Source organism: Paroedura picta, chromosome 10, assembly GCF_049243985.1.
Source record: "Paroedura picta isolate Pp20150507F chromosome 10, Ppicta_v3.0, whole genome shotgun sequence".
In the NCBI taxonomy this organism is placed as follows: Eukaryota; Metazoa; Chordata; class Lepidosauria; order Squamata; family Gekkonidae; genus Paroedura; species Paroedura picta.
This window is the reverse complement of record NC_135378.1, coordinates 28692574-28714505: the sequence shown is the minus strand read 5'-3', so window position 1 is coordinate 28714505 and position 21932 is coordinate 28692574. Positions and strand designations below refer to the sequence as shown.

At 42.9% G+C, this 21932-nt stretch overlaps 1 protein-coding gene across 3 annotated transcripts in view; it reads left to right on the top strand.

The window, feature by feature from the left end:
- GABRG1 (gamma-aminobutyric acid type A receptor subunit gamma1) overlaps positions 1-21932 on the top strand; it is an 86264-nt gene that overhangs the window by 46552 nt on the left and 17780 nt on the right. For all 3 annotated transcript variants that reach the window (XM_077301880.1, XM_077301879.1, XM_077301881.1), the window contains exons 4-6: positions 8961-9181; positions 14192-14274; positions 21589-21726. In XM_077301880.1, coding sequence (XP_077157995.1) covers positions 8961-9181; positions 14192-14274; positions 21589-21726 — 442 coding nt within the window. The remainder of the gene's footprint in view (positions 1-8960; positions 9182-14191; positions 14275-21588; positions 21727-21932) is intronic.

Here is a 21932-nt window from a genome sequence, read left to right as displayed (position 1 = left end):
AAGAACTCCAGCTGGTGATATGAAAAGCATAGTGCAAATCATTTCTAGTATATGATAAAATCAGAGTCCAGGAGCACCTTTAAGACCAACAAAGATTTATTCAAGGTGTGAGCTTTCGAGTGCAAGCACTCTTCCTCAGACTATGAGTAGTTCATAGTCTGATTTTGTTGTGCTACTTCAGACCAACATAGCTACCCACTAGTATATGATGTTTGCTTATTTTTATTAGCACAATTGCCATAAAAGCTTTGTCTGTCTGTCTGTTGATTTCTAAACCGCCCCTCCCCAGAAATTGGGGTTTGGATATTGTGAGGATTTTTGTTGTTGGGGGGGGGCAGAGTTTCTTCAGCTTTTCTGTATAGACACCCATTGTGCTGCTCTGCAGGCATTCCCATTCTGAATGTATTTGGTCCCATTCTGAATGTATTTGCTTAACATTTTCTGTGCCACCTTTCTACCTAAGTAGGGGGTTCCTGGAAAGCAACGTAGGGATGTTATTGAGGGGGATGCTCTAGTTTGGGGGCAAAACTCTATGGTAAGAAGCTAACTCTATCATAGAGGTCTTGCCTACAAACCAGAGCATCATCCGCAGTATGCTAGGTCACTTCCAGGTGATTTAAATACATCGTGTTAGTTCCTGGTTCTTCCCTTCTAGCTCCCAATAAGACCCCCCCATCCCCGGCCTGCAGATCTGACTGACCTGGGAACCCTACTGCCACCGCTGCCATCTAGAGCAGGGGTAGTCAAACTGCAGCCCTCCAGATGTCCATGGACTACAATTCCCACGAGTCCCTGTCAGTAAATGCTGGCAGGGGCTCATGGGAATTGTAGTCCATGGACATCTGGAGACCCCTGATCTAGAGGGACAAGGGGAACTACTACACCAGCCAGTGGGTAGTCAGCCCATACAAGGAGGAGCTAGAGCCCCTGCTTCTGGCACTGCAGCTGGTGAATGAGGAGAAGCAAGGAGCTGAAGGTGGTAGTGAACAAAACAAGTCCTCTGGCTTTTGCAATTGGTGGTCAAGCTCATATGGCAGCAATTGATCATTTAAACATTTTGGGTAACAGGAGGTTGAGGGCATTTGGGATAACCAACAGCATCATGGACTCACCCAAGAAAAAGATTGGCAGCTCTTGCAGTTCTTTAAGCATGGACATATAGTTGGCGTGCATATAAAACATGCAAATAATTTAAGGCGGAGGTGATTAGAGCATGATTAATTATCCTACTGTCTTACTTTTCAACAAAATGCTACAGCTAAAGTGCTTCCTCTAAAGTTTGTCAAATGCTCAACAGATCATATGGTGTGTTGGTATCGTCAGGCTGGCAGTTCCGTTTCATGGTAATCCCCAGCATGAACTTTCTCTTTTTAAGCAGCACTGCACATCCGCTTGACATTTTCATTGAGCTATTTGTCACAACCATGATTCCTTTGAACTTTATGAACTATATAAAAAGGTAATCAAAGCTGGATAAGGATGAGTTTCAGCCACCTCGCTGGTTCAAGCACCATCTTCTTTCTATGGTCGGTGCTTCAACACCCCAGTTATTGCCAGGCTGGGGGAGGGGCAGGAGCAGGTGGGCCTCTGCCTCATAGTGCGCACCATAGTCTTTCCTTGATTATGAGTGGAAGCCCTGAGGATGGGGACATAGTATCTCAGTGTGTGGCATTTTATGCTGAGCCACCTGGGCAGGCAAAGTTCAGGGTCATGTGGTAAATCTTCACTTGTTAACCTCTATATATCTAACTTCCAAACCATATAGTTTCAGTTAACCAACTCAAACTCTGTAAAGTTGTACAGAGACAAAGGTATTAAATTAAAGAAGAAGAAGAAGAAGAGTTGGTTCTTATATGCCACTTTTCCCTACCCAAAGGAGGCTCAAAGCGGCTTACAGTCGCCTTCCCATTCCTCTCCCCACAACAGACACCCTGTGGGGTGGGTGAGGCCGAGAGAGCCCTGATATTACTGCTCCGTCAGAACAGCTTGATTAGTGCTGTGGCGAGCCCAAGGTCACCCAGCTGGCTGCATGTGGGGGAGTGCAGAACTGAACCTGGCATGCCAGATTAGAAGTCCGCACTCCTAACCACTACACCAAGCACAGGCAATGAGCATGTGCCCCACCATCAAAAATAACTTTCAGAGCCACCCACTGAAAATCAAATAACATTGATGGTCAGGGAAATCCTGAGGAAAAAATTGGCCACATGGTATGAGACTTCTGTTGCTTTTGTCTGAAAAGTTCTAATGTCAGTTAGCCTCTCATGGCCATTGATTCTGCTGCCAAGGAGTTATGGAATGATTTATGAACCTTCGGATTGCTCAGAAGTTTTTGTCTTCTTTGTTTTGTTTGAATCAGGGTATTGGTTGGGAGAAAGAGCATTATCAGTAGGCTGCTGATAGCTTGAGAACCCATCTATGTGATTTTGGACCTCTCCCCTCCCCAGGGAAATTGACTTTGATTCCTCCCTGATGGCTTTTCTGTTCCTAAACAGCAAGTTAAAGCAGCTCTCCAGGAGGTTTTTTTAAATATTTTTTTTGGTGTTCGGGGGGGGGGGGGGTAGTTAGATGGTATTACCGTAGATTTATGTCTTGTTTCTCTGTTTCTGAACTGAACTCTTTATCTGGTTATTTTGCTGATGTACTCAGCCAGAATTTATTTTGATTTTTGTAGGTTTCTCTTATGATCTGTGATAGTTTGTTACCTGCCTTGTGCTCTTAGATAAGTCAAAAGATAAGATGTATGCATTTGAATCTGTTTGCATTATGAAGAATGAGAGGAATGACTCTGACCGTAGTGGTTGGGCCATTTCTAACTACAAGAATGGAGTCATATTTTGGAACCTTTCACCAGGTGAAAAACTCTCATTATGTGGTAAGCTGCATTGGATGGTAAAGCCCTTTCCCCATATAGGCTAGCTTATTGTATGTATGGAATTCAAGCAGGGGAATATTCAAGCATTCCACCTTCCAGAATTTTGCCACTACAATTGACCACCTGTTTCCATGTAATAGATAGATCACTTCTTGGAAGATGAAGTAATGACCGTATCAGAGAGATTAGCAATGGCAAACTTCCTCTGAACATGTAATTCCTTGAAAACCCTATGGCAGGGTGGCCAAACTGTAGCTCGCCAGATGTCCATGGACTACAATTCCTATGAAACTGTAGTCCATGGTCAACTGGAGAGCCATTGTTTGGCCACCCCTGCCCTACAGGGTAGTTATAAGTCGGCTGTGACTTGACATAATTTTACAGCCACACACACGGGGGGCCCTAAATGTAGATGTGGACATAATGCAATGGTTTTTTTTAATGCATGTTTCTATGCCTTGTTTTATACATACCTTCTCACCACATTTGAGGTGACTATTATCAATAAACCATCCATCCATCCACTACCATCTGCCCATCTGATTTGAACATACTGCAGAGCCTGATCAAGTAAGACTGTAGATACAATATTCACATGTGGATGATTCTCACTGAGCTGAATAAATGTTCTTTCTTATATTCTCCCTTTCTCTGTCTATACACATGTGCAGGTGAGAGACATATAGCCTCCATATCCCAGTTCAGCTTTCTCTTCCTGCGGCAGTCCCTGACATTCCTTAGGATGAGTAACGAATATGACTCAAAGGCATAGGGAGCTGGGGTGGGGGGAGGGCTGTGGCTCAGCTGGGCAGCATCTGCCTTGCATTGAGAACGTCCAACCCCCAGCTTCTCCAGTCAATAGGACCAGGTAAAAGGTGATGTGAAAGGCCTCTGCCAAAGTCCACCCTCTGCCAGAGTAGGCAGAACTGATGTTGATAGAGTAACACAGTATAAAGGAGCTTTGTGAGTTCATGTGGATGGCTGGAAGAATGTATGGGAGGTACTCATGGGCCTGTCATTTCATGGGCCTGAAATATCTTACAGGATTTAATGAGCCCTGGAACCAGGCCGGAAGTGATGTCAGCTGGCCACACCTCCCTGCCATGGCTGCAGAGGATGGGGGGAGTGAGAGAAAGGAAGTGGTTTGAGGCCAGAGTAGGCATCCTGGCCCTGCCCCCTTCCCAGCATGATAACCATGAGAGAATGCCACTCCGAGGTCAATGGGAGCAGCCCCTTTCCTGCTTTCAGGCAGTGCCCAGAATAGCTTGTGTCTGAGTTCATTGAGGCAGGATAGAGGGGATAGGCCAAGGAGCATCTCGTTGAGAATCCCAACACTAGATCGTCCCTGTAGTACCTTTGGCATGACTTCACCACTGAAACAACATTTGCTTTGTATTCAAATAGTATCAGAATATCATTTATCAAAGTCATCATAGAAAAAGGCTGCAACTGTGTTTATTTATTCTGGACAGCATACTAATTTATTTAGCTGAATAAATCTCCTTTGTCATGAGATTAAAATTAATAGAAACTCAATTACTGAACAGTGGAGGCTCCCGTCACCCAAGACAAAACGACCAATTTGTAAAGTTTAATGGCCCATTAAGGAATAAAGAAAACTATAGACACACACACGGAGATCTTAGCCAACAGGAGAATTTTTCCCTAGTGACAAGTAGTGCAAACTTTCAAAATGTTGTTTGGAAAAGAATGGGATCATCTGATTGTCTTCTTACAGCTTGAGAAATAGGAGGAGAACAATGGCCAGGGAACACATCTAAGGACAGAATCATCACAGTTTCTTCTTTTCTTCTCCTTAAGTATAATGAATCAGTACCCGCTCTTACCATTATGTACAATTGCAGTAGAAAATGGATCATTTACCTTGATGTATCTCCAACAACCAACGCCATCCCATTCCACTGTTTGTCAATTGCAATCCCATTATGATTGATTCCTGCCACAGACAGTGCACACAAAACCATTCAGAAAGTGCTTGTTTACTATGGTGTGCAGCCATGATGACCATTTGTCTTAAAATAATATAAGTAACTGGCAGACTGTGGGTGTACATAAGCCAGCAGCTGGCAAATGGCCAATCATATTTCCTCCAGTGAGAACTATGCAATAATGAAACTGTTGTCATTTTTGGTTAGTACTGTTTTTTTTTTCTTATCACCCACATTTGTTTTTGAGTTGTACCCCATGCAGCGCTTTGTGCCTCTCGCCGCGTCAGGCCGCCGGCAAGGGAGCACCCGCCAGCCGCACCATCGGCCATCGGAGAGGCCAGTCGGCAGGCTTCGCTTCGTGCCTGCCGATTGGCCCTACCGATGGTCTGTCCAGAGGAAGGGGCCAATCGGCACCCTTCCTCATCCCGGATAGAGCCCGCCCTAACTCCTCCCCCTAAGCCCTTATGGCTTTATTTAGTCTGCGGCGCCCGTGGCGCCGCAGGCGGGGCTTAAGATCATGAACAATGGATCTTGACGCCATTTGTCCGTTTGGGTTTCATTTCTGTGAAAGAACCCTTGCATAATTTTATGGTTGGGGGTCACCACGATATGAGGAACTGTATTAAAGGGTCATGGCATTAGGAAGGTTGAGAACCACTGCCATACAGAAACCAGATGCATGTTGTCTGAGCTGTACTTAACCAGAAGGACCATTTTTGTCAACCAGATATCCTCCTGCTGTGTATATCTTGCTGCCCCATCCAGCAGAATGGAGCTGGAGTCAAGGTTTTCCCTTTTCCCTTCCTCCACTCCTGCTCCAATGTAGGGCATCCGCTGAACCAGATGCTACATGGTTGTTTGCAAAACCACTGGGAACTGAAAAGGAAGCCAGCGCTCCTCTCCAAATACTTTGTTCTACCTTCATACGTGAGAAATCACCCTTCATCGTCATTGTTTAAGAAGATAGTTGAGTGAATTCTCCTGTATGAACTAGTCACCTATTTCAGGCTTAGCAAAATGCGATTTGGGTGGATGCAGTGATTGTAAATTTGCCAGTGTTTATAGCATTGATCCAGCCTGTTGCATTGGAGAGATGTTCTTTGTTGGCTTTTAACTTCAGAAAACATTGTCTGCTCTGGCTATTGGCTCACATCCCATAACAATAACAGGCACCTGTTGGGCAAACTCACGGAGGAAATTTTTAAGTTTGTTCAAATAGACTTTTGCAATTAAAATTCTTGTTAAAGAGCCAGCGGTTAACAGCTTTAAATCTGGCTCTCCAGATTTGATTCCCGACTCTTTCTCTACTTATAGCTAGTCCTGATAGAGCTGTTCTGTTTGGGGACCTTGTCTTTTTGGACCAGGATCTCTATACTATTTTGAGCCACTGACCAATTGATATTACTACTTGTATGGAGGTTGTGGAAGAAACACTGCTTAGATTTATTCCATTTAAAAGATAATAGAAAACGGATTTTATCTGGAAATCTGGCTGACATCCTTGAAATGAAATAAACTAAAAGTAAACTCAAGAAAGGACAGTGTTTAAAAACATTATTATTTAATTGTTTAATGCTATAAGGATAGGTCTTTTCTTCTTGGTTTGAGTTATCTGAGACCATTCTGTGTTTTTCTTATTGTCACTAGTCCTGATAGAGCTGTTTTCACAGAGCTCTCACCCTCGCCTACCACACAGGGTGTCTGCTGTGGGAAGAGGAAGGGAAGGTGATTGGAAGCCGCTTTGAGACTCCTTCGGGGAGTGAAAAGCAGGGTATAAAAACCAGTTCTTTAAAAATCCTCCATGCTGCCAGTAGAAAGGAATACAAGGAGCGGTCTGTGTCGTGCTATTATACCTTAATCGACCTTTCCTGAAAGAAATTCAAGAGAACATACATGGCTGCTTCAAATTATTCTCAGAATAATTCTGTGATGAGGCAGGGATGGTAACTTAAGGCAGTAATCTTCACTATACCATTCTGGTTTTCTCTTTGGTGTACAGATGGGGGTTAATAACCATCCTCTAGCATTGCTCCAGAGCTCTTAAGTGCACCTTAGGGTTCATTTTTCACAGTGTTTATGTTGGGAGTTAGCTCAACATCATAGTCCAGTGATCTGAAAAGACACTAGTCAACCTTGCAGTCTTGGATGAGCAGCCCACATTCGCACTATGTCCTCATACAAGGCTGCCTTTCCCCTATGCTGCAGGTCAGTGTCTGCAACTTAATTGACTTCTTTAGACGTGGCTAGCTCCAGATCCTAGGCCAGCCTTTCTCACCTTCTTTACAATTGAGAAGCCCCTGAAACAATCTTCAGGCTTCAAGAAATGAGTAGATGTTCACCATTCAGTCCTAGGAAGAAGAGTAGCATGACATGCATTGGCGAGTCCTTGCAATGAGGGCAAAAGCTTCCCTCACATTTTGGGGCCTGCTGCTGATAGAGACTGTGCGTCTCTCTGAGGCAGACCCGCCTTCTTGCAACACAATCGTTCCCATCCTAATGACATTTTGCTAGGCATTATTATTCAGATATCTGGCATTTTTAGATAATATATTTTCCATGCAAAGTGCAATTGGGGTTAAGCTCAGTCCTCAAACCTCCTTTTATTGCCAGAGATTCTCTGGTTCACCTCAATATCCTGGGGAGAAGCTTAACAAAGTGCTTGGCAAGCCGAAGATTTCCTGGGCCATTGAAGCTCCTTTCTTATCATCATTTAAATGATTGCTCAGCTTAACGCAGGACCCTGTTTGTGAAGTGGGGTTTCTGCAGAAGAACCTCCTCAAAGATTGTGCCCTCAGTGGCTAATTGGTGTTTCATTTGGGGGCAAAATGGGCTGGACCAAATCAGTGAGCATCAAAGGCCTGGTTTTCATGCTATCGAAGTGGTATGTGAGTGATTGGGAAAAGTGCTTGAATCTGTTGGGCTGCCACCATTCTTCGTGCAACTCAGTAGGACAAAGGTTGGGAACTTCTGACCATTTCATACATTCCTGTTATCAGGAACTAAACTTGTCCCTTGATAAGATTGTATTCACTGATGGTGCTACATGAATGAATGAGAGGCAAATGCACTCCACCAAAGGATCCCTCTTTCTTGAGAGCTGTCGGTATAGAGTTCAGTCCAGCCAGCTTTCTCACCTGGCCATATCCTGTTCCCCTCCCCTGCTGTAATGGCGTCTTGTCTGTGTAGGTTCCATGATCACCAGCTCCACCTTTTCTCTACCTTTTCTTCCAGTGTAGAATAGGATTGCTAACCTACCTCAGTTTGGGAAATTCCCAGGGATTAAGGAGAGGTGCCTGGGTGAAGTTTCGAGTTTGGGATGGATCTGAGCAGAGATGTGATGTGAGCAGAGAAGTGAAGCTGCCATTTCCTTCAGGGGAGTGATCTCTGTAGCATAGAGATGAGAGCTAATTCTGGGAGCATACCGGAGCCTACCATAATATTGGTAAACCCAGTGGAAAAAGCCAGTGCTTAATAAGCGTGGACGTGTAAAATGGGCTCCTTTAACACATATCCCAAATCCATTCAATTCCCCCCATTTTTGAGTATTTGAAGTGTTCTGGGAGCAGGTTTCTTTCCTCCACCCCCAAGACGCTTCCACACTTGGAACAGAAAAGAGCCATTCTCTCCCCGCGTTGTTCCCCAGCAATGTGTAGGCTAGAGAGGAGCCATTTAAGTGAGCCAGTTAAAGAAACAGAAAATACATCTCCCACCTAAAGAAAAAGCTCCAGTTGTACAACATTAGGGGTAGCCTAGGCATAACTTTCAACCTGATTGGACCCAGAACCAGACTTCCAATTCTGGATGTTGTCTAACAACATTTTTATCCTTTGCTGTATCTACCTAGATGTGTCCTTCTTTCCTTCTCTCTCTTTCCCCTGCCAGTGCCCCCAAAACATAGCCTTTGCACTGAATGACTGTACAGGATTCTCCTTTTGCACACACTGTAGCCATCAAACATCTTTTATTCTGGTATCTCACAATATTCCATTGACACTGGTTAAGATAGATTTCAGAAGAGAATATCAAATCCTGGACCTGAATTTCAGTACTTTTTTTATTAACCTAGTGGTAGATATTTTTAAATGCTTCTGGTGCTGTGATATTTTATGCCGCTATGATCATTTCTCTTTTTCCAGGAGTACACCATAGACATAATTTTTGCCCAGACTTGGTACGACAGCCGCCTGAAGTTCAACAGCACCATGAAAGTACTCATGCTCAACAGCAATATGGTTGGGAAAATCTGGATTCCGGACACTTTCTTCCGAAACTCAAGGAAATCAGATGCCCATTGGATCACGACTCCAAACCGCCTGCTACGCATCAGAAATGATGGACGAGTATTATACACTCTCAGGTAGACGGTGCCCCCAGATAAGTGGAAGAAGACACACATGAATCCTTTATCCTATGTTTACTGTTGTTTGCTGTTAATTAACAATTTTACATGCCTCTTTAAACTTAAAGTGACGGGATGTTCAGCACAATCCCATTCATAGTTTACTCTGGAGTAAGTCTCAATGACAAGTGTTTCCAATCTTCGCAGATGGTACCAATCATGGTTCCTTCCTTAAGAACATGTCTACAAAGTCACCATGTTAATTCTCTTGCTTTTCCCAGCCCCACCCTCTTCCCTCCCATATGGCAAGACCTGGATGAAATGACAAATTGCAGTTGTTCCCGTGCTTGTAAAGCAGAATTAAAATGTGTTTTGGAATCTTTGCATGTGAAACAAACTCTTATTGAATTTGGAGATCACAGCTCTTGGGAACCAGGATGCTTTCTGCTTCCATGTTGTACAGAGGCAAAGGGAGTTCACAAGCTCTAGGCCTGTTTGTGTAACCCCAGGTTACCCTTGAAAGCCATGTAGATAAATTAGTATTGCAATGTAAAACCTTCTGTCTAAAACTCACAAATACAGCAGGGAATAATTTGCAAAGCTGTTTAGTTCCATTATTAGGAAACAAGCAAAATTAAAATACTTTAATGCATGTTTACTCAGGAGTCACACTGTCTAGCTGCAATAAGTCTTATACCTAAGGAAATGTGCATATGATCGTAATGTTAGTCTTGTTTCTTACAAGTCTTTTTCCACACTGAATATCCACTTAAGCACCACAATCTATTTTGTCAATGTTAGAAAAAACGTCTTATTTTTGCTTTGGGTGCCATAATCAGAAAAACTGGAGCGCTTTCTCCTCTTCAGAACTGCCTTCCGGATCAACAGAACCTGTCACCTTCTATCTTCCTTTCACCGTTTAGATTATTTCCTTTAATTTAGTCTTCTCTTTTACTTATCATTTAATTTTGCAATATCAGCAAGAATGTGTGTAGGGAGATGAAAAATCAAAGGACTCTGGTTTTGTTCATGTTTGTTGTACTGAAAATAGATTTTAAAAAAACAATTGATGCTTGTGGGGGGAATTAGTAGTTGTGAAACCTCAATGTGTTTCGTGTCAAGCTTCTTCAGGGGGCTATTCAGAGTCCCTACTTTCAGAAGGGAAAGGAACATTCTACTTGGATTCTGGAGTGATATTCCCCTGAAAAAGCTTGACACGAAACACATTGAGGTTTCACAGATGTTAAAGATTCCTTTCCTACAAGCACCAGTTGTTTTCTTCTATGTTCTTTGTTGGACTCACTGCAGCCCTTTTCTTCTTTTCAGTGTACTGAAAATAACTAGCGCAAAGGCATTCAGGGGAATAATTAGAAATACTCAGATTTTTTTTCAGCAATTCTGGTACCTGGCTGTGATTTAGAGCAGGGGCAGTCAACCTGTGGTCCTCCAGATGTTCGTGGACTACAATTCCCATGAGCCCCTGCCAGCAAATGGTGGCAGGGGCTCATGGAAATTGTAGTCCATGAACATCTGGAGGACCACAGGTTGACTACCTCCGATTTAGAGCTTGCAACAGTCAAAACGAGGGAGTGGGTAAAGAATCAGTCCATAGATATTGGCTGGGACTATCTGCTCACAGATGGTACCTCATGGAGGTTCATTCTACCCATTTCGGATAATGTACTTTCAATGTGCTCTGGCAGGTGTATTTTCTTGTGCAAAGCAGGAAAATCTGCTTTGAAAGTGCATTACCTGATATGTGCGGACGGAGCCCGAACAAGACCTTCCCCATTGTTCCCCTGCAGTCAGTGGGCAATCAGCACTATGCACACAAAAAGAGAGAGCTCACATTATGCCGGTTGTTCCATGAATCTCCAATCAGACTCCTTCGACTGTACTAAATATATTTGGCTGAGAGTTTGGGAGGAAAACTTCCACGGGGGTGATGGTGGATGGTTTTAACCATTGCCTGGCCAAAATTGCCACACACACACTAATGTATTGTTACCTCCACAAATATTAAACTTTGCTCATTCTGAAGCAAAACAAACAGTGGCGTATTTTGAAGTGCTCCAGACCTGGACCAGAATTATTTCCAAGATTCAGAAACATGAGACTCGTCGCTGTGTGCTATTTGCCCAGCCACATAAGTTAGGAGAAGCTAAAGTGGAGGGGGGGGGGGCGGAGATGTATTTAAAAACGATGCCACCTGCATGTGGACTTCTTACCAGGCAGAATAGTCCGGATTGATACTTCTGTGATTAGTATTTCCACTTTCTGCCCATCACTGCACTGGCTTTTGGCAGAGTAATTTTGTATAATGACAGGCCAATGTGAGTAGGCAATTCCATCAGCAGGGGCTACGTGTACATTAGGCTACATTAGGCAAGGAAACCCTTTTTCTTGCATTTACTCTGAGATAAAATGACAAAGACTACTGCTTATCACTCCCTGATGAGGGTACATTTGGCTGGCAGCATGGGAGACCCCAAACAGAAACACAAGCAGATGCCAGGCTTTAGCTGACATTTTCTCCAGATATCTAACCATGACAACCAATAAAACAGATAAAAATAAAATGCCATCATCAGTAGTGCCTCCCCTCAGCACCAGCTGCATTAACAGGCAAGCTGGAGGATGGGGGTGGGGGGAGTGGGAGGTTGTTTAAGGCAGAAGTGGGCTTGCAGACTCTGCCTCTCCTCCCAGATACAGAAACCACAAGAGAACTCACTCATGTTCGGGTGGGGGGGGGAACAATGGAAGTGACTGGTTCCCTTGCTTGTGGCCAAGTCCATAAAGGCAGGAATGGAAAGATTGCGGACCCCCATGGAAGCTCCTGTGGATCCCCGGGGTATTGAGACCCCAGGTTGGGAATCTCTGCCTTAAGGGGATCCCATTTTGCTGATGTAACCCTTCCCTCACACCCCCCCAATTGTACTATTTTATTTATTTTTTTAGATTTCTATACCGCCCTTCTATACGGCTCTGGGCGGTTTACATATAACATCCTGGGGTAATTACATAGAACATGGGAACAAATATAACCATCATAACATAACATGTCAACCAGAACAATATTTAATCAGGAAAAGGAACATTGACAAAGCTTTGGGTTGGTCACATTCTTCAGTCATAGGAGGGGGAGTCTGGGCGGAGTGCTGGTAAGACCCTACGAACAACATCTCCAAGGAGGAAACTGTGACTGTGAACAGAAACAAAGGATCCAGTTCTTTACTTCCATTGCTGCTGCCTCCTTCCCAAGAAGTCTCACATGGAAGGAGACAGGGCAAGAACAAGAGCTTAAGCGATGAGGTAGAAAATCAGTAGGGCTTACTGGAAAGCTGCAATGGAAACTAATGGGAAGGTTGGACCGTTAGACTGAGATTGCCCTTCTACAAATTAGCATATGCATGTAGGCCCATTAAGCCACAGGAGGAGAGGGAAAGTTCAGCTTGTACCCGTTGCACATTTGTGCATAAGGAGAAAAATTGCTCAGGATTTGCCCAAGGTGAGAACGAGTGGGAAAACAAAGCAAAAGTTCAAATGATGGCAACTGAAGTAGCAATAATAAGATCTGACAACACTTCTGGCTGTTTGGCTCTCTGTGACTCTCTAGTGGCCTCCCTTCTTCCGTGGCACTCTCTTTCCAAGGGAGGCAAGGAGGAGGAAGAGGAAAGAGGGCGGGCTAGTCTCAACCTTCTGTTTTGTTGTCGGTCTGTTTGTTTCTTCTTCTGGTCCCTGCGTCTACTCTGCCGGACTTCAAAAATATGCCCTAACTTGAGTAGCCAATTAGTAAAGAAGTACACTTTGCACTTTAAGAAGAAATATGTATATTTGCTAAAGCGATGCTTCATAAATAGCCAATAGGCTCAGTTGCAGTTGGAGAAAGGAATCTTTTAGCTAGATGACCTGATTACCTGTTTCCTCCGCCCACCCCCCAAAATGTCACATTCTGTATAGGTGTAATGTAACTGAGAGTTTCAAACTCCATTGAAACTGTTGTAAACCATACCCCAATCTGTGCTTCCTGGGCTACAGGTCCCCATGGAGTTCAGTGCATAGGTTTTGTGGCTTAGTGATACATTTCTTAGTGATGCATTTCAGTCTAATTGACTTAAACTAGACTGATGTACAATATTTCAAATTGACTTCATTGCCTAGGGAACTGGAAGGGGGGAAAAGTCAAGCAAAAACTTATAGGAAAGGGAGGGGGAGACTAGCAAATGTAACATATGCATATTTATACGTATGAAATCAAGCAGTACACTTCTGCACAGAGGGTAACAGCTTTGTTATTAAAGTAAGGATGAAAGAGCCTCTGCTACATTTCCAAGAATCTATTTTCATCATTCATCAGGTGAGATAGTTTTGTTTTGGGGTTTTTTTGGTAGACACGTGGATGCTTTTCTGCCTCAGAAGTAAAACTGAGTAACATTACTGTATGTATACTCGTATGGCTGGTCTTTGTAAGATTTTTGCAGATGCTGTTATACATTTCTACCTCCTTGTCTCATACAATGATAAAAATTCAGAGTACATTGTGGATTCTACTAGATGATCACACGTATACGTAAGATGTAACAAGGAAAGAAGAAATTTACCAAATCTGAAGGAATTGCCACAATAACCCCACCCTTATGTGGGGAAAATCCCACATAAGAAAAGCTCTGCTGAATGAGACCTGTGGTCCTGCCTCACATGCTAGCCAACAATAGGGCATACAGGCTGAGACAGTTCCCTGATGTTGCCTCCTGACAATGGAATTCAGAGGTATAGTGCCTCTGAAAATGGATGTTCCCCTCCATCACCATAGCTAGCAGCCACTAATGGACCTATCCTCCATGACTTTGTGATAGAACTGATCTCTGTGAATAACTTGCATGAATTCCTGAAATAGGTTTTGGGGATCTTTGCTCCTTTTTTTGGGTAAAAATGACTTCTCTACCTGCTTGGAAATCTTACTGAATCTGATAGCTTGATCGGCATTTAAAGCTTTATGCATAATGTTTTATTTTCTCTTTTATTTAGGTTAACAATTAATGCTGAGTGTTACCTTAAGCTTCACAACTTTCCCATGGATGCACATTCCTGTCCGCTGGAGTTTTCAAGCTGTAGGTAGCAAAATTCGGTATTTTTCTCTGTCTCTCAACTGAGATTCTGTTCATTAAGAATGGTTGCACTTTTCATTTTGTTCATTCAAACCAGTTTTCTGCTCCTCATAAAAAGCAACAGGGAGCAGAAAGCAGTGGTTTAAATGGCTCCCAGATGCTTTTCATGGAGAACAGAAAGTGGAGATTTAAACCCTGCTTTCTGCTCTCCACGAACTGCCATGAACTGCATCAAAATTAATAGAAGTTCATAGGGATTCTTAATTTACAAACATTGCTTCACAAACTATGAACTTTATGATGAATTTCATTCAGGTATTTCATGCTCATCCCTAATGATTATATTTAACTTAATATAAAGTTCAATCCCATGCAGTCTTTTTTAGTCTCAGCTCAGTTATCTCAGGGAAATAATTGGAAAGGAGTAAATCTGCTTACATATATTTTAATACAATATAAAAACTAAGGCTTTTGACCAGATTACCCATGATGTTCTGCTGGAAGGACTGTAGACTGGATTTTTTGGGAAGTTAACTAGATAAGGAACTGGTTAGAAAACCACACCCAAAGAGTAGCAGGGAAACACTGCCCTCATATTCTTAGATCATTGGCTGGTAGTAGTTGACTTAAGTATCTACCTGGCACCCCAAGTAGCTACACCAGTTGGGAGAGACGGTGTCCATTACCACCATGAACTGTAAACTGTATGGATGATGGGTTTAGTGGGTTTTTAGTGGGAATTGTATTTTATGTGGACTTATTATGTAACTGCCATGAGACGGTTTGCCGTGGATGGTGGGATATAAGTTGAATTAATAATAATAATAATAATAATAATAATAATAATATATGATATTTCATCAGATTGGAGGGAGGTGAGCAGTGGAGTGCCACAGGGCTTGGTATTTGGTCCAGTATTTCTCAACATTTTTATCAGTAACCTGGATGAGGAGGTAGAGAGGCTACTCGTTACATTGGCAAATGACACCTAATTGGAAGGAGTAGCAAACACCCCAGAAGATAAAGTCCAATGAGATCTGAACATGCCGGAAAAGTGGGCAAATGAGAACAAGGTGAAAGTCAATAAGGAGTGCAGAGTTCTACATCACAACAATGAGAAGTATGCATAGTGGATAGGAGATTCACTTCTGGGTCGCAGTGTGTGTGAATGAGATCTTGGGGTATTTGTGGACTGTAAGCTACAGATGAGCAGACAGCGTGATGCAGTGGTAAAGGCAAATGCAACCTGGGGCTGTCTCAACAGAGGCATCACATCAAAACTGCAAGATATTATAGTCTTGCTGTATACCTCATGGGTCAGACAGCACCTTATGTTTTGTGTGTAGTTCTGGAGGCCTCGCTTCAAAAAGGATGTGGACAACACTGAGAGAGTTCAGAGGAGAGTGACAAGGATGATCCGCGGCCTTGGAGAAGAGGAGGTTGAGAGGCGACAGGATTGCTCTCTTTAAGTATTTGAAAGGTTGTCACATAGAAGAGGGCAGGGAGTGGTTCCTGTTGGCAGCAGAAGAGAAGACCCACAGTGATGAGTTTAAACTACATGTAGAATAGTATTGGCTAGATATCGTCTGGGGGGTGGGGGGATTTAGTCACAGTAGTTCAGTAGTTGAATCAACTGCCTAAGCTCCCCATCACTGATGGACTTTAAGCAGCTGCTGGACAGATACTTCTCATGGATATTTTAGGTTGCTCTTGCATAGATCAAGGGATTGGACTAGATGGCCTGTATAGCCTCTTTCAGCCCTATGACTCTAAGATCATGTTAAAAGACACAACACACCCAAAGCCAAGCATTTTAACATCCCCATTGCCCTGAAAGCTAAACAGCATATGCTTCAGAACATTAAAAAACCTGTTGCTCTGACCTCTACAGCCCTTTTCCCCACCATGACCCCTAAAGGTCTCTTTTTCACTTAGAATGAGAGTTTGAAGGGATTCGGGGCCATCTAGTCCAACCCCCTGCAGAATACAGGAAATTCACAACTCCCTGCCCACCCACAGTGACTCCAATTCCAGGCCCAGATGATGCCTCTCTTTAGAAGTCCTACCACCATCTGCCCTCATAGTCAGCTGGAACCAAAATGAGAAGCCGATTGGTTGACCACACATGAAAGCGTCTCTTTCTCAAGCTTTCTTCAGTTAAGCCAACAGGATATTTCCAGGAGTGTCCTGCCTGGCCATTAAGTGATGGATCTGGTTCCTTCCAAACCTTGATGGCTGCTATGGAGAACAAGTGGCCAGGAGTATTGCCACTTTATGAAACCACAGAGGAAAGAAAGAGCACACATGAACTTGGCTGCAGAGGTTGTAGGTTCACTTAATGTTTAAGCAGACCAAAACTGAAAATATTGGACTCTTCAGTGCAAAACTGAACACCTGGCAACCATATTTAGGAATTTCCCTTCTCTTTAGGGAAGGAAAAGTACACTGTGCCCAGGCAAGCATTTGCAGTTGTGTATGTTGTGTCCTTTCACTTCCTAGAGAAAATTAAGCCCCTTTGAATATAGCACTTGGTCCATCTATTCAGAGCCAGGCTGTCAAATCCTGCAGAAACCAACTTTTTATTTACTTGAAGGATGTGACTCTCACAACCCCCCCCCCCCAAGGAACTATCTAAGCACAAATTGGTATCCAGTGGGATTGCCTGTTGGTAAGGTGCAGCAAAAACAGAAGAGGTTGTAAGGCACTAACTGTGCTCAGGATTTGACAGATTCATTGTAGCATAAGCTTTCATGGACAAAAACCCATTTTATCAGATGCCTTCAGCCCTCCCAAAGAGCTTATGCTACAATAAATCTATTTAATCTTTAACTTTTCCCTCACAAGACTCTTTTTGTTAGTGGGTTTTAAGCTCGTTTAAAACGTGCCCACCCTACAAACGTGTCACCCAGTGCTATTTCTGCTTCCTTTATTCTGCACGACTTTCCTCAAATAAGTGTAAAGTTTGAGTCCAATGCCATCCTTTAAACCTACAAAATTTAATTCTGAGTATCAGCTTTTGTGTGCATGCACACTTCATCAGCTACACTGAAATTATTTCCCCCAAGCCTCACATATAGGGGGTGAGGTGGGGTGGGGTTAATGACCTGGAAGTGCTAGTTGGGGGCAACGGACTGGGCAATAAGTATAGCTGAGACTGGATTAAAGCAGTTGGTAAGAGCTGTGAATGGCAGCAAGTTAGAGTACAAAGCAAGAGTTCATAAGCAGAGGTGATTACAAAGCTGGAGCCTCAGTCAAGTCTGCCAGGGAGACATTTTAAAGACCCCACCAAACAGCTGATCCTCAGGATCAACTGATTGGTGGGGTCTTTCCCCCCCCCCCAGCAGATCCCGTCCTTAGGATTAGCTGTTTGGCAAAGTCTTTCTCAGTCAGTAGAATCAATCTCAAACGGATTTGGGCTTCTCTTATTCAGTCCATTTAAATGAGTGTGGGTTGGATGCCATTCAGATAAGCCTGGGGGGGGGGGATCTCTGAATCAGCATTGATTCAGGTTTGTTAAGGCTCACCTGAGCTGAATCACGTATTCCTAGTCTTAAACAGATTCTCCTTGCAAGTGTGAGGACTAGGAACAGAGGCTGCTCAGCACTTCACCGAACTCTAATTGGGTCCCAAAGTGCCCTCTTCTCACATACTACCCATCTTGCCAGTGAAGATCTGCCCCTCAAGCTCTGCTCTGTCTGTGCTCCTGTCTTCAGAGGTGAAGCAGGCGGCAGCTAGAGACAGGGCATTTTCTGTAATGGCACCTTGGCTTTGCAGGTCCTCCCCTTTGAGATTCAACTGGGACCTTTATTTTCTTTTAGGAACCAGCTGAAATGTCCCACCCCACCCCCTGCTGGGCTTTTAATTAGGATTTTTATCTTATCAGATTGTTAATGCTCTGCTTCTGTTTTATTGGTAGTTTTTATGATGTGCCTTATGTTTAATAGCTTGTTTTTATCCTAGTTGTTTAAAACAAACAAACTCTGTAAGCTGCCTCAAGCAGGACTCTGAAGAAGCAGCTTAGAAATATTCTAATTAATAAATGTAATGTGCAGGCTGTAATGTACAGAAATCGTGACCGCTGGAGTAGTACAAAACCAATACGAAGTTTAAAGTTTGGATAGGATGTTAATGCTGGGAGATATCCGGATGCAGCTGCTTTCTTCCTTTCTCCTGACAGGTTGTGTCAGCAGAATCATAGGATCCTAGAGAGTTGGAAGGGGCCACACAGGCCATCTAGTCCAACCCCCTGCTCAATGCAGGATCATCCTAAAGAACCCAGGATATGCCTTAAATATGCAAAGAGGAGTGTGGCACCAAGCTGCTTAAAATGATAAAACCAAGGTTTTATTAAGAAGAGGAACTTTGTATAGAAAGAAGAAAGAGAGATACCTAACTGTCTAACTGTTCTATCATCTTCAGTCTGCCTGTTCTGGAGGCAAGCTGGAAGGAAGCATGCTCAAAGGAGCAGAAAGTCTCCAGCTGAGCCTGTCAGGATGCTGGAGGTGATTATTTGAAAATATCAGGATGTTCCCCTGCGACTGTTTACGTACTGAAGGTTTCATGCAGGGCTGCAAGCTGAAGTTTTAGTCGTGACAGGTTACCCCATCTCTTCCTGCACCCACACAAGAGACCATTTGGCCTGGTGCACCTCATCTGCCCCTGTTTTGTGCTCCTGCATGGAAGCTGGGGCAATGAAGTTCCCAGTGCGGAAACGGTCTGTAGGATATTCTTCATAAGCCTTTGCAGATCTTGCATATTCCAACTATTTTCAGGCCTGGTGTTTGCTGTTCTGCAGCATCTCTACAGCCAATGGATTGAGAGTGTTCTGCGGGTTTGAAGCCCAGCAGGACTGGAGAGCTGTGAAACCATCATGATCTCATCTGGCCTCTTTCAGTTATTATGTCTCACCTGCTTTCTCTTGACCAGCCTTGGCATTTTTCTTGAAACAGATTTAAAATGAAAGTATTTGGATTAAGATTGGTTGTGGATCAGCCTGGAAGAAGTTACCTTGAGCTTTTTTCAGGGAAGATTTTGATGCATGTCAATCAGCAATTATAGAAAACTGTCCAGTGTGGGATTTGGCATGGTCTCTAATGTGGATGCAACCATACCAAGATTATTGTCAGTAGTCTGATCCCTTGAATGTGGGATCATACCAGTCTCTTATTATTATTATTACTCACTCTAATTTTTCCCAAGAATTCATAGCTCCACAGGCATTCAGTGCTATAAACTGTAATAAGCATATAAAATTAATTTGTTCCCAAGGACATTACACTGTCATGGGCAGAATGAAATACCAAGTACATCTAAACAATTCATTTCTCGATATTAAACTTAATAGGCGATGAAATTTAACTAAAGAGTATCTTTTGAAGATGTCATTTATTGCTTAATCCTTTTTTCAGCACTTAGATGAAACCCTTTCAGATTCCGATCTTTCCAAAGACGTTCCCCACCGATGGTTCTTCTCATTAGGAGGAAGCTTTTGCTCTTGGTGCTACATTAACCTAGCTGAAAATTTGTTATTCCCATATGAGGGTTCCCTTCCATTTCTAGAGGGGACACATTTTAGTTGAATTTACAAGCTCTATGCATGATACATAGGTGCATTGAACTGCAAAGATTGGTTCGGAAATGAAACAAACATGTCTCAAAAGACAGATTTAATTTCAACAAATTTCAGTGCATGGAGTCTGCAAGACATTTTGAATATGTCACGTTTAATGCCCACTGGAAGCTGTAGCACTGATGTGTCTGTTGCAGTTAACTTGCTCAATTTCAACAGAATTAAGCCATGACTAACATTATTGGATCAGGTTCTTAAACTTCAAGAGATCCACTAAAATATTCTCTCACTCGTATCACCTTTTCAGAAGCTGCTGCTGGTGGAAGCAGGAATAATTTTATAGGAACAAAAAGGGAGCTTAATTTAGAAGAACCTGTTAGGTTATGTTAGGGTATACATTTTGCCTCAGTGGCAAAACCATAGTTGAAAAGACAGTCTATGAATTTATGAAAAGTAAACTTAATACAATCAGCAAAATTCAGTCTATAATGTACCTTCAGGATCTAGTATCCTTTAGCCTTAAATTCAGTTCCCAGCAGTTCTTTAGTATAAGCAGCTTTGATGCCAACTTATTTAAATTAATGATGTCTCCAACATTCAAAATTATTTGGTGACTTTCTCCCATTGGCAAGGATTGGATGTATCACAGATAAGGCTGGGCTAAAACAGAGCGGTATCCTCTGCTGATTATTTCGAGACAGCTTTGGAAAAAGGAGGACAGAGTATATACATTCTCCACCCACCACACACACAACTGCCCCTGCAACCCTTAAAGCCCTTGAAGCTGGGAACGACTTGTCCTAAGGACCTCATTCTCCCAGATGAACTACCTGACCACTGCAGCGGTCCTTGTCAGGGGCCCTTCTTTGGGTGCTTCTGTCATCTGGGTGGCAACCCAAGAAAGGGAAAAAATGAAATCCTGTCCACACCCCTGAACTCTGTCTGTCCCTCTCTAACTGCCACCAGCAGGTGAAAACTCCTCTCTGTTTTGTCTGGCATGCCATCTCTGGCCCTCCATTGTATGTTTTTGCACCATGTATACGTTCTGTTGAATTATTGGGTTTGTTTCTTATCTTGATTATACTATGTATTATAAATCTTGCTTTAATATTTTTAATAGTTTGGGGGAAAAGGTAGCATTATTTGTTTGTTTGTTTGTTTTAATACTGAATAGGGGCTGTATTCCAACACACACAACTCTTAGGATAGGCCTTCTTAAGCAGGGTTTGTGAAATCTTGGGATTTCTGGACAGCCCTGGAAGGCTTTTCCGAACTGGTGGGCATTAATTAATTTCACATATGTATTTTACATTTGTTGAACATTTATTGGGTGATATGACCATATATGGTCATGTCAACTCCCCCCCAATGCCCAATGATGGGCCTGGGGGGTGGGTGGGAAGGGAAGTGGCTCCATGTGGGTGTGTACATAGCTATGCTTCCCAACCATATTCTGCACAATTGTGCCACTTCTAGGGTTTCTCAAAGCCTGAAGAATGTTTCAGGGGTTTCGCAACGGTAAAAAAGGTGAGAACGGCTTCCCTAGGATCATCAGAAATTACTCTTAGGTTCTCTTACTTTGGTTGCAGTAAACCTGTTTACCCAGCAATTATGTGCCCAATTCTTCATTGGTTCAACTGCGATCATATATATCATTGCCTTAATACTACCAGAGCTTGGTGCACGGAACGTAGTACAACAGTCTTCTATCATTATAAAGTGATTGATATTGTGCTCCTGTTTTCTAGATGGCTACCCCAAGAATGAAATTGTATACAAATGGAAGAAATCCTCAGTTGAAGTGGCAGATCCAGAATACTGGAGATTGTATCAGTTTGCATTTGTAGGTTTAAGAAATACAACTGATATCTCTCGTACTCAGTCTGGTGAGGAGTAACCTGGATTTACCTTATATTTATTTCAGATGGATGATCTTTGTTATGCATACTTCTGAACTCATACCTCAGAGTACTTTAGCATGTTTTGAAATTGTGTAATAAAAATGCAGTTGTAGTAGTTTCATTTGTTAGAAATTGAATGTGTGCACATTGAGTAATTTCTTTGCTCCCATTTTATCGGAGTACATTTTTCC